Below are 24,075 nucleotides of genomic sequence, written 5' to 3' on the forward strand. Positions count from 1 at the left end.
CAATGTGACCTAGTTTTATCCATGTTAATAACTAATAAGATAAATTATAAATCAAATCCATGTTTTTATTTTGTTTTTAATTATAATAATGCCTAATTTTATTTTTCATCATTATTCATTGTTAAATCAATTTTTTTATTTTAATGTTTTTAATGATAATTAAATATTTATTATTTCATCAAAATGCTAATGTCGATTATGTGCATATGTAAATATTCATATGTCATTCATATGTAAATAACCATATTATTTGGTTTTACATATTTTCGAAGTCCTACTTATAGCAAGGGTATTAGAACTTCGGCTAAGTCAGCTTTGCCAATTTGCATAATTAAATCAGTTGTTATCTTTGGCAGAGGGCTAGCTTATCAATGTGAATTTCACCTTATGAGGCGTACATTTTGTAAATATTGACAATAACACTTGCGAACAAGTGGCGCTATTATTCCGAGAATATAACACCCGGGGGCTTCCTTATTGTGGTGGCACAGTGGCGCACAGTGATTGTGGTTTGGTCGTATGGCAGTGGAATAAGGGCGGATTGTAAAGTTATAGAATTCAATCTGGCTGATGGAATGTGAAAAATCAGAAGCTATTTACTTCTGCTGCAATCTATCAAAATGTACAATGCATTTATCCTTTTCAAAAGGACTGTGCTCTACTTTTAAGGCTGAAAAACCACGCCCACTTGTTACCATGCATTGGGCGGTAGGCGACAAGCAAATTAAAAATGACAAGTCAACCCCCGCCACTTTCCCCCGTCCCTTTCGCCAAAAAAAAAGGCAGACGACGGTGACGACAAAGCATTTGACATTAGTTGAGATTTTTCAATGGTCGCTTGACAGCGCTGGAAACGTGTCGAAAAGTGGGTGCTTCTGGCGGGGATTGGGTGCATTACGCAGCCATAGAAAGGCTTGGACCGGACGCTGGTATTGAGGTCTTTCGGTGTGTCTGCCACCAGGTACAAAGTTCGCTGCAAATACCCAACTGATAATAAGTATATAGAACAATGGGCCAACGAATAGATACAAACGAATTCCCTCAACCGCACTAAGTGTTGCTCAAGGTCTGTGCTGAATGGCGGATTCTCTGATTTCTGTTCCACTGCGAGACTCTCATAAAAATGCACATTTTTATTTTCACTGTGGCTTTTCTGTTGTTACGCCCTTTATTGTATAAAGGTTGCCATTTTAATTAAATAATAACATTTAGAAAGAACTATGACTCTCGATAAACTCATTTCCTCCACATTTGACTCATATGGCCCCAGCAAGTGCTGCGACATTGAAAATCACTTGTTTACGTGCCCCATTTCGGGCACACCCATTTCTCGCGTAATATACGATACATATGGGTGTGTGTTCAACCTTGTGCCATGCACACAAAAGGGCTATACAATATGTAATTGTGGCATGACATTGCACCACTTTCACATTTGCCATTTGTAGTCAGCCGATTGTATCACAATTGTGGTCATATGGAATTATCAAATCAGAAATCTGAGAAATGGCGATAAATATTATATGACTTATTAGATAGATACTGAACTGAGCAGCTTTGAAAATGAAATCCATTGTGCATGGCCAAAGATTTGGCAAGCAACAGCACAAACGAGAATAAAAGATACAAATATTTTCAATATAATATTTGCATCATTTGACTTGAGAGAGTGTCGCTCTCAATGCATTTTAGTGAAGCTTGCAGCTATCGTTTTACAACTTATTATACTTGAGCGATCGTACTAAGCATCCTTAATGGTTGAATTCAATAACAACATCATTATTATACCCCAATGGGCAGAATGGCGACAACAACAAGCTGAAAACTTTGTTGACTCAAGACTCATAAGTAAAACTTTGCGCGAGACAAGGCAGAAAACTTATTTACTTCTAGATTACGTGTCCTCAAACTTGGCAACGACATTATAAAATTTATATGCACGTTATGCGTGCCATCCAAGATGAAATGTCCCGACCTGGCACAAGGAAGATGATGAGCTCGCTGCTCATCAAGCAGAATGTAATTACATTTTCGCCTGATTCATGACAGTTTTGCATAACGAAACCGCCTCGTGCCGTGGATATTACGATTATTAATGAGACTGGCGGGAACAACAGCCACAAACGGCTGAGCGCGCCAGCAAAGACAGCCAACAAGGCTCTCGCTAGACATATGCATTGGAGCTTCATCCTGTTCTATCAACCAAATTGTTTTTCTGTTCAATTATAATAATTCTGGCATTTCCCGTAACGACTTTTGACCCCGTGCGTTTTGGTTAGCCAGCTAAAATTTACGCATGTTGAAATAAATATGGAAATATAGAAGAAATAACCCGTCGTCGCCGAGTCAAATCAATGCTAAGTATTTAAAGTGCAAATGTTACCGATCAACTCTATGAGTATAGACAATTCATATTGTAGTTCCGGGTCAACTGATTAATCTTGATTTCGACTGAAATGATGGAAACAATTTCATTTGGCCCGATTTTGCAGAGCTTATTAAATATATACTTAATTCACGAACTTGTTACTTAAACTTAATCAATATGCTAGACTGTCAAACTGTTGATGTACTCCTCTTTAAGATTTTCTATATTAATTTCTATAATTCACAGATTTGTCTGAATGTTGGTTGCCTTCTTATTTAAGACTTACTTAACTATTTTCATTTTGTGACTTAAGATTTGAATAGTGAAAGCGACCTGTTAAATTGTTTAAGGTTAGACTTTACGCACAATTTAATGATATTTTAATTATCAGCTCAGCTGCTTTAAACTGCCGCCATGTCAGCCCCTCAAAATGTATTGCAAAATTGAATTGGAACAGAACATGCAGCATATGTATATTAAGTACATGCGTCATTTTGATTATTATAATTAAGGCTGGCAGCAATTTAAATGTTAAAACATGCACTCAATTCAAGGACTGTTGCGATTACCCAGTGCATTCGCCAGTATTGTGCTAATATTTATGCCAATGAGTTTATGTTCACAATATTTATTATATTGTTGTCTGATGTTGTTTGTGCTTAAAGCCAAATGCATTTTACTTTACAAAATAAGATTAAACTTAGTTATAGGCGCACATTTAAAAAGTTAACTTTATTGAAGAGGTAATTTTATTTTTGACAAGCTCTTTTATAGTGACAAAGCAACGATGTTTAGAGGCGGGTCATATCTGGATGGTTAAAAGAGCTGAAGAAAGCAAGTTTAGGATTAAGTTTCTCATTAGATCCAAAATGTTTTACTTTTGGGATAATTTGTACCATAGATTGTACCTAAATTGAAGTGCAGGCCATTTTTATGCATTGACAATTTCATTAATGCTATGGAATTTATATTCGGACTATGTCATATGGTTTTGTTATGGCCTTACCGCAAGGTATTATTGTGTAGCCCAGTGTATTCAGGACTATGACAATGCTTTAATTTAGCAAAAATTCTCAAATATCTGGAATATTGAACTCCATTTGCATTTTTCCCTCGAACCGTTTGTTGTCTTTTGTCGCACATCGTTTGGCTCAACTCATTGTCAAACAATACAATATTGCTTTTTGCTGCTCCTTCAGTTCAATCGAACTAAATGTAACTCAACTCATCTTAACTCTGGCTAACCGCAGCTGTCTCTCAGCTGCAACAATGTTGCTGTTTGCTAGGGGGAGCATCATCATTTGCATTTTCATGGTGCTTTATTTCACAATTTATATGGTCTGCAAATGGATATCGAATACATTTTGCATATATGCTGGAGCACACTCGAACAATCTGTACACACAATGCAATAACATGGCCAAACACGTGTCCGAGCTGCAGAGCAGCATATCCTGAATTGGCCACGACTTGTTATTTCTTTTAAGCTAAAGTTGCTGCTGGCAGAGTCTATTAGATATGTGTTCTGAGCGAAATTCAGCAATAAAACTAAATCGAATTCAAACAGAAAGTTCATTTACAGTTCATCAAGTCGTTTCCCACTCACTGGCCCTGGCCTAAAGCGATATCAAGCCGCCCCCTTCCCAATTTTCCTCTTATGCACTAGCCTAGCCAGGTCGGGCAAGTTTTCGAAAGCTGGCTCACATAATTTCCGAACTTGGCTTTTATGCTAAATTAAATAAGCCAGGAAAGCCAACAGGCCGTATAGTACATACATAAATTAATACGCTGTGCCAGTTAAATGCCTAAAGGTGGTATCACAAAATGAATGTCAGGCATGGAGATTTTAAATACTAAACGAAATGTTCTCTTGTTTAACATCTGTAAATGGAGTTCGGTACGTTAAGACATAAGCCATCTGCTTTTCCGCGCGTGAGTTCGATTGGTAAGCCGAAAATTAATTTGCCAACTTGAGTGCGGACCTGGTCCGAAACGATAATTTGTCACAAACGTAACGCCCTTATGTACAAGGTACATGGGAATTACTAATCATTCGTCAGCATCATAAATTACCAGAATGATAAAAATGCACTATATTAAGCCGAAGCTAATAACATGTGAAGGAAGCATTGACAGCCTCAATGAGGTTTAGTTATTTTATTAACCGAATAAACAAGAAGAGAAAGTTTTCTAGAAGACATGCTCTGTTCTTTTCATGTTTCTGTTCTTGTCGAATATGAAGCTAGATGTCTCGTTGTAAACTTTCAAGTGAGCTCTCAATGATATATTATATCAAAGTGAAAATTAAGAGCTTGACTTCTTTTTAGTTTGTCAAAATATATTGTCTCTAAATATCGTGTCCAGAATAAAGCAGAAAAAGTTGTTGTCTAATAAAGATATCCTGACTAAACTTAGCATTTATTTACATCGAACCAACATCAATTTAATGTAGCCGCTTTTACTTGTTTTCATGCTGCATTTTGTGCTTTTTTTTAAAGGATTGTCAGTTGAAGCAGAATGTGCAATTTTCTCTATCTCACAAATGGTCCTTGGATGTTTCTTAGAATCGCATTTGCTGCTCACTTAAAGGTCACAATCGTTGACTATTTTGCGCTTCAACTCGTTGCAAAAGGCACTTTCCCATGAACATGAATGAAATGTTTTAGCAGAAACTGGACGGTCGACTGCTTTGAAGCGTTAAAACCCTCGAAGTTTTATCCTATATGTACATATACATATCCGCGCACAAGTGTAATCGACTACGTCCGTGTACACTCTTTGAAAGCTAAAACCAAAACTAATAACATCTGAAGAAAGCTGCTAGTATTGATGGTATTACTTACCTAGTCCGGTTAAATAAACAGAAACTTTTTCAAAATCATTTTACATCAAATGGAAAGTTGAAGGTAGGGCTCTTAGTGATATACTTTGATCAGACATTGTCTGGAGCAGTATTTAATAAAAATCTGTTAGATATCATATTTCGCCTGCACAACATATTTAATAGCGCATATTACCCGGCTTTGCCCAGATAAACAACCACTTGAGGACAGAGCATCTGCTAGTCGGGCAATCTCGACTGTGTCACTTTTAGCTGCTTAAAGTTTTATTTATTCAATACTGAGGCTTGCTGAAATGCAGTCTTAATATTTGCAATACTCGTATACTGCAAGCTGTACTTAAAGATTCTGTATTCGTAGACGGGCAAAGATATGTTTAAAGTGCTGCATTTTTATGCCGTAGCAATGCCATAAATTGGTTAAATGTAATTTTCACACATTTCTAGCCAATTAGTTTGCGGGTTGGAGAAGGACTTGGCAGTGCTTGTGGTAATTTGCGTGCTAATTTCCTGATGCACAAAACTTGACGCAAACTGTGCCAACATTTCGATTCATTTCGTCAACATACAGAATGAGAGAGTAAGAGTTAGGCGGGGACGGGGCAGGAGGCAGTTAGCCTGACAGACAAGGATTTGCATATCTTCGGATGCAGCCAAAGGGAAGTGAAATTTAGCTCGGCAACTTTGATGTCTCTGACGAGTCTTTGCCGGCTCAGGGACAGGCACAGTCTCATCCCTACCACACAGCCCGGTCCCTGTATTCGTATCTAGCTCTTCAGGCAGTCTGTTTGCCGCTGCTGAGGTTTCAACTCTTATGCCTCGCCAAAGATGTTGCCAAAAGCCAAAAAGGCTGTTGGCAACCAAACGTGGCTGCGTCAAATTGGCAATAAATACATTGGCGTGCTCTCGCAATTTTCAGCAAGATTTTCCAGCACATAGTCAGAGATATGTGAGCATTAGCTCAGCTGGGCTAATCAGTTGCCAAACATGTACGCGTATATCCACAAAATGAGACATCGAATTATGGTATAAATAAATTCTGTAGCATTTCAGAAATTTGCTGTGATTGCAATTTTCGACTTTTGCAGTACGAGCTGCAAATGGAAAAAGTTGGCAAAAGGCAAAATTTGATTGTGTTTATGTGAAAGTTAAGACTGAGAAGCGCATTCAGAACATGGAACAAGCATCAGCAGACCCAAAAGATAGACAACGGGAGTGTGTGGCGGTGAGAGAGAAAGAAGAGGGTAGCTCTAACCGCATATGCAAATAACATATAACAAGTAAAGGCACAATAGACTCGACTACGAGATACTCTGTGTTTCATACTCTTTAGATATTACTGCGGCTACTTCATGCACGAGAGCATTTATACCTCAGATGTTGCTATAAAAGCGTATATTCAACAGCATTAAACAATACTGAATAGGCTGTAGGAGCAGCAGCATAGGACACATGAGCAACATTAATGACTGACATCGCACAAAGGAACCTCGTCCAGAACCAGACGAGCAGAGACTCAATTGGACTGAATGTTTGTTCTGAGTCTGATATTTGCCTCTCGACTTAGTAGCCAAGTCCAAAATTGTAAATTGCAGTTGACCAGCCGAGCAGCCAAGCGGCAAAAGTTGGCCCACCATCAAAAGTTACACTGAAAAAAAAAGGTTCAGCAAAAATGAGGCACACACATAAAACTAACTGAACTTAAAGACCAATAGGGTTCATTAGTATAACGCCATAAGGTTAAATGTCAGAAAATGTTCAATGAATGCTCATTATCAATATCCCCCAAGCATTTCAGTATTTTTCTAAAAGTACGCAATTTCAGTTGAATCATTTCTGAGTGGTTAATATAAAGCATCAGAATGTTCATATTTAATTAACTTAAAGAAGTTCGGAGATATGTTTGACTTATATATCTATTTCATGGCAATTAATCGAGATTTTTGTTGCAAACTGTGAAATAATGTCATCTATCGTTTTGTCTTTGTATGGCAGATTAAATAAAATTTGAGTAAATTACTTTGAATTTGTAGGCAACTGGAAACATTTCGTTGATGGAACTCGATAGAATTCATCTAAGAAAAATGTAACTAAAATACAAAATGTAACAATAAAAAATGGCGTTTTTTTTTTATCTCAGTGTTGTCTACAATTGAGCATGGTATGACCACAACTGCATTCACCTGGTGACCACAATGCGTAAAAGTGGCAGATGAGAACAACTGCATATAAAATGCCTTCTGATTATATAGCTGCTGAATTTTCAGCTTCTGTTACCGCACCTGCTTCTGCTCCTGATCCTACGACTGCTCCCGCTCCTGGATGATGGCAATTGTGCCATTGTCCTTGCTGTATGCAGCTGCCAATTAGAAGCTGGCAGTTCGGTACGAGACATGAGGCGGCAGTTAGAAAAACGAGTGAAACTCGATTTCCACTGACAGCAACATGTCGGAGCAGCTCGTTGTCAAGGTAGCCAGAGCCAAGCAGTGGCTCCTGATTATGTTTCTTCTATATGCTGGATACCTGGGTACCTGCTGCGGCTGGAGTTGATAGGGCTTAGAAGTGCGTTATAAGCGGGTTACGGCATTTTCATTTCGGGCGAGCATTGAAAATGTCAGAATGCTAGTCAAAGGAGTAGCCAAGCCACACGAGCGCAGTGCCACTTGAAGATTTATGACTGTGTTGCGAGCATGCATACCTCCCGTTAGCTCTACTCAGAAAACCCAAAACTGAATAGATATCATTCTGATTTATTGTAATAATGGGCCACATCTAGGCTTTGGGTCGTGTTTATTTGGCAGCCATTTAACAACATTTTCAAAAAGTCAATTAACTGGTTGCATTGTCCTTAAATATTCAAAGATGTATCAATTGTTCGTTCAGTACTTTATTCGCAGTGAAATAATAAAAGATGATAAATCTTAAAATTAACCTATATTTAATAGGTTGTTGTTACTTTTATTTAAAATGAACAGGTTAACTTGTACAACAGATGGAGATGGACTTAAGATTCTTATCAGCCTTCCCCTTTAAGATAGAAAAAATTATAAATAGTTTGTTAAAGGGGTCCCAAGTCAGATGAAATAGCTTTGCGCTTAACACACCTACTACAAGATACTAATTCAATTTCATTTAATTCTAGATTCAAATATTTATTTATTTACTTATTATTGGTTTGAATGGAACTCACTCGCCATTCAAATTGAAATTCCACAGATAATTTGAATGTATTCACCTTTGCTTTGTTGATTTAGAACCGTGCATTGCCTCAAGTCAATTTCTATTCCCACATGACACACTCGAAAGTCAGCCCAAGCTGTGCTTCTTGGTCCTTTTTTGACATTCAATTAATATGCAAATTAAGCCCGACAACATACCACATGCGATAAGCCAAATTTAACCCAGCTTCTTATTCGTTTAACCCCCTCACACTTTGGCATCGCAGCGAAGAATAAACAAAGTGCACAGAATGCTGCATAAAATTGTGGATGATGGAGAAAGGGGAGTATATGGCATGGATGGAAATGATGGGAAAGGATAGAATAGGATAGGATAGGAATTAGAAAAGCAGCTTAGTGATTCCGCCAACGTTTGCAGATTTGGTGCATAGTTTCAATTGCTTGCCACAGGCGGTGTTTATTGTTGTACTGGCTGGTATGCTGGCATCTGCTCTGGTGTGGTCTGAGTGGCCCACAGGAATGCCCCACGGAATTTACGAGGCCCTCGAGATTAGTTTGCGCTGTTGTTTGCTTTAATTGCAAGTAGGGGGCGTGGCCGTGTCGCCAAGTCAGCGGATTGCGGAGCATGTTCACTGAACGTATCAGACACACAAACGAAATAAGACCAAAAGAAAAGCAACTTTCCACATTCCACATACGCCGCGTGAGCCGCATGCCGGCATAGACAATTTACACTCTCGGCCAAAAGGATTCGTATTGGCAATTCGTGTCGCTGTTTTCTGAATGCTCGCATTGCAGCGCCAAGCTCAAATAAATACTCTTATCGAGTCGCAAGGCTTTCGCAAATGTTTCACTTGCATAAATTCAGCTCGAGAAGCTGAGGCTTGTGTGAGAAGAGCGGCAAAGAGAAGGTAGGCGGTGCGATTCTTTTGGGTCATTTGGTGTATTTGTTTCCATTTTATATCTTATTCATTTCAATTTTTCCCATTCGCTTGCGACGTGTGTCGATGTAGCACATTTTATTGCAACGTTTTTTCTTGTTCTTGTTTTTATCCTCTGGGATGCAATTTTAAAATATTGCACACACTACTCGTATCATCTCTCCAACAGAGCTGAGCAAGGCTGAGATCCATTTATATTTTATGTGCTACGTTTTTGTCCTCATCGACATCGCTATTGACTTGAGTGATTGTAATAAATTATTGCCAAGTTTATTTGGGCCAATGGATCAACGGCTGTGGATTTTTCTTAAAGACGCCTTAAATCGAAATATCGATAAATTCTGCGAGTGCTCCAAATGCAAATATTTGAGTATACGCATTCGTAAGCCGATACGATTTATAAATAATATAGTTAAAAGAATGATTAATTACATTGGTGCAGAAGGTATTATATGTTTGTTACGGAATGCGTAATGCATGGAAGGAGACATTTCCAACCCCTTTAAGCATTTATTTACCTGGTCAATATCAACAAGCGAGTTGGCATAGGAATGCTCGATAGTCCGTCAGTTGGATTCATTGCAAATGAAAAAATGCATCTAAAGGAATTTAATTCCAGTTTTTGTTGCAGGCACCAATATATTAAATATCTTTGGTGTTTTTTTTGCTTTCGATATCTTAACCTAACAATGCATTCATGAGCTTCAATGTGTTATGCATTTAATTGATTAATTGTAAACCAATATTGTTGTCTATAAATGCATTTAATTAAAAATGAATGGAATGTTATTTAATTCTAAAACATTGTGCAAGTACATAAGTTTTGTATGCAATACATATTTCGCAGTAAATTAAAACGTAAAAGTTATTCAGTTCATATTGAACATATTCAAATTTGAGGTAAATACAAATTACTTAGCAAATGACTTAGTCTTTGAGAACTTGAGAACCGGTTCATTATATTACAATTAAATGGTTTATTATATCAATTCCACAAATCAAAAATATAATACCAGTTAATAACAAAGATTGGATAATTAATATAATCGTACTTTTTACATGTAGGCTGGGATTTAAACGCGATTTAATAAACATATTACATATAAGTGCGCAAATACTTTTTATTGCCCGAAATAAAATACTTATTTTTGTATGATTGAGCAGGCGAATTATCAATAAGCGCGCTTTTCAGTGTTTTTTTTTTTTTTTTTGTATTATGTAGCGAGTTCAATGCTTACAGAATTCGGAATTATCAAGTGTGCGTAGCATTTAGGGACTGCTGGCAGTTGTGCTCAGTAAGCAAAACTCGAGCGACATCAAACCTAATTTTGTCTTCAAACTGATGAGAACGATAAAAAAAAAAGTAAAAATTGAAAAAGAACATTAATATTGTGGAAAGAATTCAACGTAATGCTGCACCGGGCCAATTTTTATGAAGGAAGCAACATGCGCGGACGGCCACAGCACTTTGGACAGGTAAGCAGCTTTAAAAGAGGGAATATAGTTTTCGATTCCTTGAACAACAGAGAGAGCTATTTGGCAATCCGCACAATGGTTTCGGTGTTCAATCTGGCAATGTAGTCAACGTGCAGCTCAACGAGAGACGCGACTGGCTATTCCATTTGGGCTTGAGCCCCAGCTGTGCCCACGAGCTAGCAATACATACACTCGAGCAGCCAGACTTCAATCTGAGCCACTTTCAGCAGCATTGGAAACGTCTTAGCCTGCAGCTGGGCGCCAGACGACAGGCCGAGGTGGATGCCATAGTTTTACGTAAAATCCGAGAGCTACTGCATCGTCAAGCGGCCCCATCGAGCTATCCCAGAACCCCGTCACCACCACGCGGCATCAACTGGATCTCAAGTCGTGAAAATTCGCCAGATTGTGATCCTATTCCTTTGGCATATCTTGCTGATAACAGGAATGACCACTACCCAGAACGCAGATTGACTTCGACGCCTGTGGAAGAAATGGACTTTCAACCACCTGACTTGCATCGAAGAGAACTAGATGTAGATTCACGAAATTCGGACCATAACTTTAATGGAGAGCTGGCAAAACGTTTTACCCCATACAACTCCAACGATAACTACAACAACAATAACAATAATTATCGAAACTTGGACTATAATATAGATTTAGATCTTCGAAACATTGAAGGAGATTTTGCCCCACAACAGCTTAACAATATTGTAGGTTGCCCCGTTCAACATAAAAACAGTTCTGAAAACAATGCGTTCGTGAACCACAATTACCGTCGTCAGTTGCCTGCTTTATTCAACGATAAATTTCATTTTAATAACAGGGAACAGCTTCAATTCAGAAATGTAAATAATGTACACTTTCAAAATGCATTGGAGCCCATGTTCAGGCGATTTAATGGCAGAAATGAAGCTGGGAACAATAAAAATTTTAATTCAAATCAGTTTCCAAACATTTACCAAGACGGGGAAGCCCATACAATCGATAACAGAAATTTGCGCATCCCCAGCCTCAGGGTATTAAAGCGCGCTGCTGAACCAAGCAATGGGGAACTTGACCAAAATAAACACAAGAAGCGCATTATGACGCAAGTGGATCAAATATTTCAAATAGGCGACTTTGAAATGCCCTACCTTCACAGCAACTGGAAGCCGTTACCGCAGCCAGAGAGCACGTAATATGCGATTAAGTTCTTTCGACGTAAGCACTGCAGTATTATTGGTGGAAAGGAGGCAGTGCCTCCAGAGTCACCAGTTCGGAAAAGCCCGATACTATCTTTAAACTATAGTCGCGGTGCAGCCAAGCGATTTCGTCAGGGCCTCCGCGATGAGTGGACGGATATATACCGCAACATGAACTACAGAAGCTGGGATATTTGGTGGAAAGACTTCAAGTGGTGTGAGGCGGGCATCGATAAAGAGCTCGATTACTTTAAAGGCATTAATTTAAGATATTCATTTCTGCACATTAAAATGAGTTATGACAAACCGGAGTCGATAAGGCAACTAATGCACTCAGCTCATTTGGCATTGGAGTTGAACAAGACGAATTTTCAATCGATAATGGGCACCATTTTTGAATTGACGAACGTGTGCTTCTTGGAGAAATTGGATTCGGAACATATGTGCCAATTGCAGGATATCATACGATACATACCGAATCACTTGTGGGTCTACAAGATGCGCAGCATGGTCTATTTGTGGTCTCGTTACAGCCGTATTCGAACAACGGCCAATCCTTCAAACAGGGAACTCTGGTCCACGCAGACACAATGGAACAGTCCCTTATTTCACTGGCTAGCCAAGCAGGCCTACCTCGAGCTCAAGACTGTCAGTGAAGTCGAGTGGACTGAGCATAATAAACTGTATCCATTGATATAGTTAAATTGATTTGTATTTAGGAACATGTATTTATCGACTCCAGTGGTAACAATAATTTTATGCTAACCACGACATAAAATAATTATAATAATTATACAAATAAATTGTTATACAAAATATTTGTTCTTGCGGAGCTATGTTATGCACACGATCATTTTATACATTTAAAATCATGGATTAAGACCCGTTGGAACTATGACTTACGGATTATGAGGAGAACAATGAATTTTCTTCAAGCCAAGTTTTGTTAAGATTTTTAACTTGGTAACGATATGCGTATTTAGGTAAACTTTTGTCTTGAAAGCTTGGTGCTTTGTCTTTGTAATCAAACTGGCCTTTGGTAATATAAAGCGTATTCAAATCTGGAATCAATGAAACTTGTGGACTCTGGTGGAGAGCCTCGGCATTTTAACTAATTTTGCTTGCATCCCCACTCGTTCATTGCTGCTATTATGCTGCCATCTATTTGTAAGGCAAATAAAAACTCAAAGCATTTATTTATTTTTGCTTTTTTTCGACGGTTGCATGAAGTTGTTTAATTTGTTATCGCAAAGTGCACCTGAGCCCGAGACTGAGAGCTGAACCAGAGGATGTAGGAAGCCAGGAGCGAAAGCCCAAAGGCAAATGAATAAGCCAAAAGAAAAGAAAATAAAATAAAATGGAGACAAAAAATTGCAAAACGTTGTTGCATATTAATCCGACAGAGTATTTCACTCAGCGGGAGTCTCAGCCGCAGAACAGGCTGCCAGGCAGCCAGGCAGCCGAGCGAGTCCTGGGCCAGAACACGCCATGCGCACAGACCACGAAAGACATTTATTGTATCCTTAGCGCGCCTGACAGACGCGTGCTTAGACGATGATGAATTTGTCAACAGCGTCGCGCGAACCAAGTAAAAACTCTGGCAAAATATTCGCCAATGTCGTGGCGTTGAGAGGGCGACTCTGCAAGCTGCTGGGAATTGGGCAACCAGCCAGGCAAACATCAAGTGACGAAAAAAATGCAAATAAAATGCCAGCTTATTGAGTATGCTATGAGGTCGAGTGGAGGGCAGTTGATGAAGGACACGGCTGCTCTTTAGTTGATTGAAAAAGGTGATGTCAAGGTTTCATATGCCCAACATATAAAATGTTTATGGTACATGCGTTTCATGTATCAGGCTAAGGCCGATCCACACTTCACATATTTATATTTCTTAGCGGTGTTGCAACGGGCTAATATAAAGTTCTTTATATAAAGCAGCTTTCATGTCCCAATATGTGAGTTAAAATAGCCACACGATTAAGTCACACTGCAGCAGTAACTCCACAAATTGCGGTTATGTTTATGAAACTGCTGTTATATGTTTAATATTTGTTTTCAAGGTTCGCAGTTGTCATCTGAATTTTTTGGAGAAATGATATATTAAGGCTCTCTGTTGGAATAAAACAAGTATAAGTGCTGAGAGTGCTGGGAGTTCCGGACTAGTAGGTACCCCGGACCCACCTCCAAGCTGCCCTCACAATCCAATGTTTGCTTAGTTATAGCTCCTATATTTTAAGAAGCCATGAAATGTTATTGTCGATTAACTTCCAAGTCTATAGCTTTTATTACTTCCTGCGTTCTACAGAGGAACAGGCCTTGGTTGATGGACGGGGTCGGAGATGCTTCCTTCTGGCTGATACATACATCAATTTGCAAAAAATCGTTATACTTTTCTCACACAAAGATGCGGCAATATGAAGGTTTCGTGTGCAGATACAAAAAAGACATTATTTCGCAATCCCACACACATGGCAAATACTTGTGTTGTGTGTTGACAAGCATTTATCAGACCTTTTGGGGTGTCTTTGCATAAAGCCAGTGCTATAAAATTTAATTTAAAATGTTATCCCCGGGCACACACGCTCAGATCAAATTCAACTTAGGGCTGCAACAATCGAAGAAGTGTACTGAATATGCCTGCAAGGAGTACTTATAGCTAAGTATCTGTAGCTATAACCAATTAAATTTCGATGATGTGGCATTTGATCAGATTTTTGTATTAAATTTGGTCTAATGAACACTAACCTGACTGGGAATATAAATTCGCCTGTCTGGGCCCCAAACCTAACGCATGTTCAAATTAATTAAAATTCAATTCATATCGTACACGTAAACGTGCTACTCCCACGCGTTCAATCATAATTTCAATTTACACCAAATTAAATTACAAGTATTCTCCTTGTCACCTCAATCCTCCTTCCACAGCACACAGCACACACACACACGCGCACACACGCACACATACAACAAATGAAAACAAAGGTACTCGTAATTGGTAATGCGCTCGCACTCGAATATTTTACTAATAATTGCAAATTGCAAATCTGATTAACATTAACATTTCATGACCCACAGCTCGTTCAGATTTGCATTTGCCAGCTTTCGGACAGTTTTGGTTACTAATTTGAAATGCAGCTGCAACTGATTTTCATCAAGTATTTTATTTGGTACCAGTTTTGTGGGCTTTGGTCCTGGTATCCTGGCATTTAATTAACACCTTGCCTCGAGCTTAACATGCATAATATATTTGCAGTCGTATACAATTATTTACTGCATTTTATTATCGCCAATAACTGAATTAAATGTTGAATATTTGGAAATGAAAAGCTGACTAATAATAGTATGTTCCACATCGTAAATCCAAACTTATAATGTATATATATATTATTTGTCAGGACGACGAACTGAGTCGATTTCAAAGCTAATCTATAAAAATCGTTATTGAAATCCTGTTTTTGCGCAAATTTCTTAGGTGCATCTGACTATGTTAGAAGAAGGTTTAGGGTATCTCCTAGTCTGGCACTCCCGGCTAGAGTACTATTACTTGTTACCCAGTACACACATTTGCATACTCTCATTTAATTCCCGTTTCGGATTTATATGTGCATAAAGTATGTATGTATGTAGGAGCAAAGAAAATTCAATTATAATGCAATTAATCACAGAATCAAAACTTCAAAATAATAATGAATCCATAATTAATTTAATAACAGCACTAGATGCTGAGTAATTTGAGACAAAAATGCGCTTCAATTATGAAAATAAAGCAAATATTAAATTATCAGAGCTCATTCGGCTTTCAAAATATCGCGTTGAAAACGTTTTTTACCAATATGGAAATTGAAGACGGTTTTTATTGCCAGCTAATTTATCTTATTAATTCATTTGAATTTAATGAATAGGAATAGGCATATTGTGAGTGGGGTGCTCAGATAGAGGGTCCCTGATTCCCTAATAATACAGCATAGATCTAGAGCTGAATTACCCTAACAACTATTTGTATTCTGTTGTTTTCAATAAAAAAAAGATAATAAACTTCGTATGTAGGTATTGGTGTATGTTTGTATAGCAGCCATAATGCTTGAAAAGGTAACTAGGTTCACAATATTTCCCAGTCTGATACTCTCAACTTGTTAAGAGACAGCCAGTATAATATATATCGCAGAGGGTCTGTTTCAAATATAGTGTATTAAAATAATGGTTATATTTGTGATAAAACCAACAAGTTCAAGGAATAAATATTATTCTACAATGTGTCAGCCAGATTACCAATATTTGTAAAAAGTTGACGCATCGTGGTATGCACAACCAGTTGCACAGTTTTACAAATTCGTAGCCAAAGGTCCTGGCCAGCGATTGCCCAGCCACAAATCCCTTTGCACTCTTAATTAAATCTCTTGCGTGTACATCAATGGACAAAATGCAATATTTATTCAACATATTTGTAAAACAAATTAAGCCAAAGTCAGGGCAAGAGGAAAGCAATTTTGGCATTAGTTGACAGTTTTTCGATTTTTCGACAATTTTCCATATGGCTTACTTGAATGCCAAGACAAATTGCCTTTGAGAGTTTTAAACTGAACGTTGATTTAATTTTTAAACGAGTTTTACAATTTTACAATTTTTCGACAGCTCTTCACCTTGTTGACCCGTGTCCAAAGTTTTCCTTGCGCCCGCTGCCCCTGCTCCAAAGCGTTGCGGCAACGCGCTAGCTTCTGCATGGGGCATGTGCTGCATGTGAGACAGCAGGACTCTACTTGAATGTCTTTGTCTCGCCTCTGGCTGTCGGTCTGTCTGTCTGTCTGTCAGTCTTTTAGCTTGTCTGAGTAATTTCATTATGAGTTTTATGACTTTTAATTAATTTTCAAAAGTGCACAATTTTACATCAGACTGCAATGAGTTGGCTCTCTGTTTGTGGGCCGGCTGGCTGCTTGGCCGGAAGAGTGTCATAATTTCCGCACAAAACTTGATGTTGGCGAATTCGTCTGCATTTCGAATGGAAAATATCAAGCCGTGTCCTTCCCACTCGGGTTGGCTGTGTAATTAACGAGTGTCAACAATATTCAATTAATTTTTCGTACTTTTGGGCCACACACAAAAGGCAACTTATCATTCAAGCAACCAAATCACTTCTGGCCTTTCAAACAATCAAACAATACGATAGGACTCATATGGACTAAACAGCGACAAAAATGATAAGAATTACTAAAAAATTATTATTTTATACCCTCTGCAAGTATATAAAATAAGAAGTAGGTGATAAAAATTTAGAGGGGAACTTGGAGGGTGACAGGCAAAGGCTGCTTTCGTTTAGGCCAACATTTAGGATCACAATCAAATCTGTAGTTTCGTTGATCGGGGAAGGTTTCAGATATGGTCAGTCCAGAGGATATAAGGAAACACTGATCCTGATGGAGTTATAGAAGGTAGCGACATATCGAATAATGTAGAAAGATCAGAAGATTTCGTTTTTACTCATCTTCAACCTCACAATTTTTAATAGAAGTAAAAGTGTCTTATTCGGCTACACTTCTGAAGAATATGATAGGAAAACACTTTTTTAGGTCACATTAACTTGGAGTTTCCCGAAACGAGTAAGCCGTTGAAAATCAGGATTTCTCAACTGTCAGTATTTAAGGCATTATAAATTTTCCAGTCGTAAGCCAAACACACTAGAAATACGAGTGACAATTCCTGTTGTTCTGTAGCACAAATCAAATAGCTGCTTGAAGATGTCTGCGGAAGTCGAGGAGATGCTAAAACGCTACCAAGGTATAAAGAATATTGTGGGAATCATTGTTGTCGATAACGATGGCATAGCCATCAAGTCAACGCTGGATAACCAAATGTCGGTTCATTATGCCGGACATATGCAAACGGTAACAGAGAAAGCCCGTCAGGTGATTTTAGATCTGGATGCTGCAAACGAGTTTACATCTATGCGCATGCGCACTAGCTATTTTGAGATAATGCTCATGCCCCATGATAACTTTTTTATTGTCGTTATTCAGAACCCTTGCGATTAAACGTGCTGGGTACTGATAAATTTGAAATCTTCATTATGTTCTCCAAATTATGTTATTAAAAGTCATCAATAATCAGTTTTTTTTTTTATTTTTTACTACTCTTACACCTCATGAGATACGGATATATTTAAAAATTTTGTTTCCGGCTAAGAAGGAAGCACAGCTCTCACATTTTACTGTGCACCCTTAGCACACATTTCTTTCTTCAATGTTTTTGAAAGCAAAAACAAGCTGAATGCGATCTTTCTTCAATCCGGCAGACTGAATTCAGATGGCAATGTAATCAATCCGTACGAAATGTCAACTGCGATTTTCCCACTTTTATTTTCTGTCCTGAATGATTGACTGATTGACTAATTGAATGACTGCCTTCACTGAAGTTGTCTTATTTAATCCTGGTGAACGTCAAGAGGTGATTTTTTTTGTTCAACAACTTTTTTAAAGCATCGATTTTAAATTTGTTCTTAGTAGGGATTCGTACGAGTTCAAAAATGTATAACATTTCAAAATCAGATATATACCTAAGATATTCAAAAAAAAAAAAACTCAAAAAACAAAACAAAATCGACGAGTAACGCTTATATATAGGGAATAGGTTGACAAGGTAAACAATAAAACGATACGTTCTCTATATTTTGAATTTTTGAAAGTGAATGTCAATGACAAAGAAGAGGAATAATATCGTATGATTTCGAAGGTATCCGTTCCTCAACATATGTAGATATTTTATATTTCAATCTAGAGCTTTTGTAGTTTTTGAAATAGAGTTCAAGTCAGCTCTTCACCGTGATCAAAAACTAAAGCAGCCAAATGTTGTGTAAGATGCTTGTTTTTTCCTGATAAATTAATTTCATTTCATTGGGCACACGTTATAAAGCCTATTCTAAATAGAAATAGGCTAGATAAATCTGTTTATTTTTTTCAAGCAACCTTTGTAGCATCAGCAGCAAGTAATGTTTTTGAATTTGTACTGTCATTCGGTTCTTTCACTTGTCAACATGTCAAAATTATTTGTATATTTGTTTTTCCCAATCACATAATTGGATTACAGTTTATCTGTGCAGTTGCTAGCAACTGGGCAGAAAATGAGTGTCCATATAAACGCACACTTAAATAACCACAATCCCTGTGCCGTCATCAGTCATCAATCGGTCAATCAATCAACCAAACAGTTCTCAATCAATCAACCATCATTAAGTCAGCAACAAAATGGCCAATAAGGACTTACCAGCTCAGCGCAAAAAAATGCGACGAACATTTCAGCAGTTCGACCAACATGGAGATGGCAAAATTGGACTTTTGCAATTGGGGGACTGCCTACGCATTCTGGGTGCCAATCCCAGTGAGAAGAGCATACGTCAGCACACCCAACAATTGCGTGATAACCAAATCGAACGCATTTCCTTTGACGAGGTCATGTCGATCTATGAGAGCATCATGTCACTGGCTGCAGTTTATCAGGCTGGACCAGGCTCAGTGGCCGATCAGCTAATATTTGGTCTACGATTATTCGATGAGAAGAATACTGGCTATATAAAAGCGGCCTGGCTTGGACGTATCTTGACCAGTTGTGGCGAGCATCTAACACAGGATGAGATGAACGAACTCTTGGCTGATCGGGTGAACGATCAGGGATTGGTGAACTATGTCGAGTTTGTGCATGCAATTACCACACCCAATGTCGACCATATTAACTCATCTTACACAAAGCAATAGACAGGATATATATATATATAAAAAAAAAAAACGTATTGTATAATGAATGACATGAAAACTAAACAGCATGAGTTTTATGTGTAATGGATGTTGGTGTTTGTTCAAAGAGCCAATTTGATTCTTTGTTCTAAACTTTAGTGGCAACATACGCCTTAGATATAGTACATAATACATATTGAATTAAGAGAAGCCTAGTAATTCAATCGCCGAGATTGTTGATACCATTGACAAGCTGATTCGTATCTTCATGTTCCAATTCTGATTTAGTTTTGAAGAGGATGAATGTATGCTGCACATTTCCATGGAAACAAGTCATGTCTAATCGTAATGAAATTCAGTTTAACCATCGGATGAAATGATCTGCAAATAAATTGATGTCTCGATGTGTAGAAATATTCGACATCGTTGTTTTTATTAGTTTAAACTCCGGCAATATACGCCTTCCATGGCAACATTGTAAATGCGACAGAATTTGTCGGTGTGTACTTTCTATAGGTTTATGTAGCGAATTCTAATTTCATGGAAGTCGAATATTGCATAGACAAAAGCGAATATAGTCTTGCTGAACATTAATAGTTCCTCCTTATTTTCATTAAGCAGGCGTCGTCTTCAAATACCAGCTTGTGTTAACGAGTCCAAGCCAAAATTTATAACCAAGATTTGAGTAGCTGTTACTCAATTTTATATGATGTTAAGACACCTCACTGATTCACTCAGCGGCATCTTCTTTATTTACACTGAAAAGATAGCTATAGAAAGAGTACATAAAAGAATCTTCAAAATGCTTCAGAAGGTTCTTGAAGGTAAGCCTGGATGATGGACTCCGGTAAAGACAGATTCCGCCTCATGAGCTAGATATTAGAATGACGCTCTGCTGCCATATCGACAGGAACAGCATCAACCAGGTTCAAGCCTACCTGCAAAGCATTAAGATCATGCAGGCTGCTCCTGGTTCTCACAGATTATGTTCCAAATGTCGTCAATTTCAACAATCTTAGTGGTTATTTTCTCGGGCAATAGAAGATCGTATTCATCCAAATGATCCAAAAGCCAAAGTCAACTCTTAACGATCAATCAGCCACAAAGTATTGCAACGAATAAAGGCCAGGCAATACTGATATGCATATAGAGGCTTAATCATCATTCATTATAATCTGCATGTAATGCATTGGCTATGCTTCTTTCCTTTGCCCCACAATGTCCAATCTCTCAGGTCATAAATTGAGAATATATGCATTTGAGCCCAATAATTGAATGTGCTGTCTACGTTTCTGAGTTGACGGTCTTGCACCAAATCATTAAAATTTGTAAAATGTACTATCCGCAATTTAATTAATCTACTCGATGAGTTTAATTTAATGGTTATCTGAACTCTTCTTTAGTACAGTGCTATAATATCTGCAAGAGGTAATTGTAAAGATCAATTGGACGACTGAAAAGAAAAAAAAAATATACGTATAATAAAGAGTTTGGAGTAAAATGTGTATCTTACTTACCTGCTAAGTAAATAAAGTATATGAACCAGTATGGAAAAAAAGAGCTTATAATAATGCCAGTAAGAAAACACTTTGCCCAGTGCTAGATAAAAAGAAACTAGTAAGAACGTTGCAATTTGGTATAGCCGACTGTGCAATACTCTATTCACAGTATAATATATTTTTAAAGGGCTGATGATTCGTAGAAAGTATTCTTTTTTACTTTGTCGAGAGTATATAAAGGTGACAACGCCATCAACTATATCACTTACCCTTAGAACGCCGAGCAGCAGCAGAATACCGCCCAAAACATGCAAAGCTGTCACGGCATAAGAGATGTACATATACCAAGCGCCTCTCAGATGGAAGTGGGTTTGTTAGTTTTTTCTTTTTAGATACTTAACTACTTTCAAGATAACTTACTTCCATCAGCATAGCTCAAAAAAGCAATGGCAATTGCGCTATTAACAATAGTCCAAAGTGAGAAAAAAACGGCTTTTCCTCTGGGCGTACAGCAGACGTAGTCCATACATTCACAACTGTCGCAAGAACACATCTTCAATTTATGTTTTGTGATTTCAATTTAACATTCGAATATTAGTTATAAATTGTATATTGTATTGATTATCGTAATACATATATATATGCATATATTACAAATTTACAAATGCTTACTTCAAATTTGTAAGAAGTTGTATGTTTTGTACAAATCTAAGTAACAGATAGAATAAAGCAACTCCGACTCCATAAAGTGTATATATTTGATCAGAACGACAAACATGCGGCGTCAATCTTGAAAATATAGAGATACATTCTAAGTTGATTTGTGATCAATGTGGAAAAAAACGATGATAATCCTTCATCGACTTTCGGCTTTTATCGTCCATTCATTGTTGCTCTGAACAAGTAGTACGCTTCTCCAACCAATTGGGCGAAATTACAGATTTCCTCCAATTTCAATAGTCTGTAACTTTTTCTAACCATAAGCCTGCCAAGCTCAGAAGCAAGTTTTTGTATAATGGGTTAAGAATTATGGGCATTTGCATTATTAAAAGAGTAACAATTAGTTGCCATCGCTTTACAGTACAATCGCAATTGGAATTGTATTTGTGGAGTTGTACAGCCATGTGGCTTACAATTTTTTTAAAATAATTTCTGTGTTTTTAAAGTAATTTTGGTGAAATTCTGAAATTCCATTCAGCTTTGGTTCATTGAATTTTGATACGGGCTACTGCAAAAATTGCAATGAAATGGGGCAGCATATAGAAATGCTGTCAAAATTATTTTGAAAGCTTAAATATACAATTCGAGCAGCTGGCTTTGTAAGATACATTTGTACAAACAACAGGCCAAATATATTTTGTGCCAATTGGAAGATAAACCGAATACGAGATAACATGTCGCGTAAGATTAACTCGGAACTCGTTAGTGTTAGCCCCAAAAAGATGATCTTCTACGCGCCCTACGATCGCACCCAGAGACGTTTAATATCCATAATGAATCCCACCGCTAATAGTTTGCTATACAAGATACGTTCGAATGCCCCGTGGAAATACAGTGCCAGTCCAAACTGCGGCTTTATTGAGCCGTATGGCATCAGCGAAATAAATGTCAGCCTAAATTATTTAGATTTCCATGCAGATCAAGAATACTGTCATCGCTTCTGTGTCCAATGCATTCCAGCACCGCCAATACAACAGCTTCAAAACCAATCGATTCTGTGCATCTTTAAGCAAACCGGTCGCTCAATGATACACAATGTGCGTGTGCCCGTCGAGCTTCAGCCAGAACCCATACGTATACCTCAGCAGGAACTGGACACCCTATTGCCATACGATGTTCAAAAGTTGCTGTGGAACCTGCGTCCCCTTGGCAGCGATTATATTGATCACTTGAAACAGGTGACTATGCTGAAGAGTCAAAAGAAACGCCGTGGTTGGGCACGCCTCCTGATGACATCGCTCATAATAATATCCACACTGACGGGGGGTAAGGTCAAGCCCAAATGACACAAGCTACAAAATGACACCTTAAGAATTACATTATGCTAGTTATGAAGCTCAAAAAACGCTGACTCATTTAAGGCACTTCCTAATCTTATTAAAAGATAAGGTAAATGACGTGGCCAATTGAAAACTGAGCAGCGAGATTCCTGTCAAAAATTCGTACATTTTAATGTATTGTCTTAGCCGAAAGTCATTCAAGCAAGTCATTCAAACAAGTGAGGCTTTCAGATTGTTATGATATCCAATACGTTTTTACTAAAAACCTCAATTTGATCACAGCAAGCTGCCCTTAAATATTTTCTTTAAAATTTTAACTTAATAATCTGATTCTTAAGCTATTCTTATAAGCTTATGCCAATCGCATTGACCTCTCAAATATATAGTAATTTACTCTTTTTAGCATATTTACACCGCCAACAATTTAAGGAAACCTTGAATTTACATCTAAAAATGGATAATCTGCAGTGTTAGTTTATATTTGGAAATTGACCAAAAGGATTGCCCACCTGGCAGACAGCTATCCGGAGAGACGGTACGTCGGCAGCTACTTTCACTCTGATTCACCTTTAAATGTTCACAAAATCTCCACTAATCAATCAGTAAACAACTATTTCTGCATATTCTGTATATTTTTTTATAAAGCAGCTTTCTCGAAAAACTAGACTTAAAAATTTGAAATATATATTTCGGAGTAGCGCTAAATGCGATATAGGTTCTCTCATAGACTATACGCAGATCCTGAATAATTCTTTTTTAGTTTTGTAAAAAGGCATTTATTAAATTATTCACTTAGGCCTTGGTAATCACAATCAGCTTTCTGTGCGGCAGCTATGTTGCCGCGTAGGTTTGGCTAAAATTATTT

General features: G+C 37.8%; 5 protein-coding genes across 9 annotated transcripts; 4 read left to right on the forward strand and 1 right to left on the reverse strand.

Annotated features, from left to right (window-relative positions):
- The first annotated feature begins 10,649 nt into the window (after window positions 1-10,649).
- Window positions 10,650-12,808, forward strand: LOC6628869 (signal transducer and activator of transcription B). The gene is made up of 2 exons (XM_002052299.4): window positions 10,650-10,803; window positions 10,854-12,808. The coding sequence occupies exons 1-2, from the start codon at window positions 10,738-10,740 to the stop codon at window positions 11,985-11,987; spliced, it is 1,200 nt and encodes a 399-aa protein (XP_002052335.2). The 5' UTR covers window positions 10,650-10,737; the 3' UTR covers window positions 11,988-12,808.
- A 4,788-nt stretch (window positions 12,809-17,596) lies between these two features.
- On the forward strand, window positions 17,597-19,795 carry robl22E. Its single transcript, XM_070208992.1, has 2 exons — window positions 17,597-18,620; window positions 19,158-19,795. Exon 1 carries the CDS (start codon window positions 17,723-17,725, stop codon window positions 18,014-18,016), a length of 294 nt encoding a protein of 97 aa, XP_070065093.1. The 5' UTR covers window positions 17,597-17,722; the 3' UTR covers window positions 18,017-18,620; window positions 19,158-19,795.
- On the forward strand, window positions 19,226-19,732 carry LOC6628420 (myosin-2 essential light chain). Its single transcript, XM_002052297.4, has one exon. The coding sequence runs from the start codon at window positions 19,226-19,228 to the stop codon at window positions 19,730-19,732; it is 507 nt and encodes a 168-aa protein (XP_002052333.1).
- A 616-nt stretch (window positions 19,796-20,411) lies between the features above and the next one.
- LOC26531879 (uncharacterized) lies at window positions 20,412-21,907 on the reverse strand. Of its 4 annotated transcripts, none has more exons than XM_015173514.3 (4): window positions 21,631-21,903; window positions 21,480-21,562; window positions 21,229-21,310; window positions 20,412-21,130 (listed from the first exon to the last, which is right to left on the reverse strand). In XM_015173514.3, exons 1-4 carry the CDS (start codon window positions 21,761-21,763, stop codon window positions 21,111-21,113), a joined length of 318 nt encoding a protein of 105 aa, XP_015029000.1. In that variant the 5' UTR covers window positions 21,764-21,903; the 3' UTR covers window positions 20,412-21,110. The 4 variants fall into 4 exon arrangements, 2 of the variants coding, with proteins under 2 accessions (XP_015029000.1, XP_015028997.1); XM_015173511.3 differs by having other exon boundaries at window positions 20,412-21,164; window positions 21,631-21,900; XR_011416609.1 differs by lacking the exon at window positions 21,229-21,310 and having other exon boundaries at window positions 21,631-21,906.
- A 595-nt stretch (window positions 21,908-22,502) lies between these two features.
- On the forward strand, window positions 22,503-23,869 carry LOC6628419 (vesicle-associated membrane protein-associated protein A). Of its 2 annotated transcripts, none has more exons than XM_032438163.2 (2): window positions 22,503-23,196; window positions 23,597-23,869. In XM_032438163.2, exons 1-2 carry the CDS (start codon window positions 22,605-22,607, stop codon window positions 23,611-23,613), a joined length of 609 nt encoding a protein of 202 aa, XP_032294054.1. In that variant the 5' UTR covers window positions 22,503-22,604; the 3' UTR covers window positions 23,614-23,869. The 2 variants fall into 2 exon arrangements, with proteins under 2 accessions (XP_032294054.1, XP_002052332.2); XM_002052296.4 differs by having other exon boundaries at window positions 22,505-23,196; window positions 23,614-23,860.
- Window positions 23,870-24,075: the final 206 nt, after the last annotated feature.

Source organism: Drosophila virilis, chromosome 4 (assembly GCF_030788295.1).
Source record: "Drosophila virilis strain 15010-1051.87 chromosome 4, Dvir_AGI_RSII-ME, whole genome shotgun sequence".
In the NCBI taxonomy this organism is placed as follows: Eukaryota; Metazoa; Arthropoda; class Insecta; order Diptera; family Drosophilidae; genus Drosophila; species Drosophila virilis.

Coding starts and splice junctions, on each gene's coding strand:
- LOC6628420 (XM_002052297.4), top strand. CDS start 19,226: ATGGCCAATAAGGACTTACCAGCTCAGCGCAAAAAAATGCGACGAACA.
- LOC26531879 (XM_015173511.3), bottom strand. CDS start 21,763: ATGTGTTCTTGCGACAGTTGTGAATGTATGGACTACGTCTGCTGTACG. Junction 21,563..21,630: donor TTTGAGCTATGCTGATGGAA/GTAAGTTATCTT, acceptor TCCATCTGAGAG/GCGCTTGGTATATGTACATC. Junction 21,165..21,228: donor ATACTTTATTTACTTAGCAG/GTAAGTAAGATA, acceptor TTTTCTTTTCAG/TCGTCCAATTGATCTTTACA.
- LOC6628419 (XM_002052296.4), top strand. CDS start 22,605: ATGTCGCGTAAGATTAACTCGGAACTCGTTAGTGTTAGCCCCAAAAAG. Junction 23,197..23,613: donor AATATCCACACTGACGGGGG/GTAAGGTCAAGC, acceptor TACTCTTTTTAG/CATATTTACACCGCCAACAA.
- LOC6628869 (XM_002052299.4), top strand. CDS start 10,738: ATGCTGCACCGGGCCAATTTTTATGAAGGAAGCAACATGCGCGGACGG. Junction 10,804..10,853: donor GGCCACAGCACTTTGGACAG/GTAAGCAGCTTT, acceptor CTTGAACAACAG/AGAGAGCTATTTGGCAATCC.
- robl22E (XM_070208992.1), top strand. CDS start 17,723: ATGTCTGCGGAAGTCGAGGAGATGCTAAAACGCTACCAAGGTATAAAG.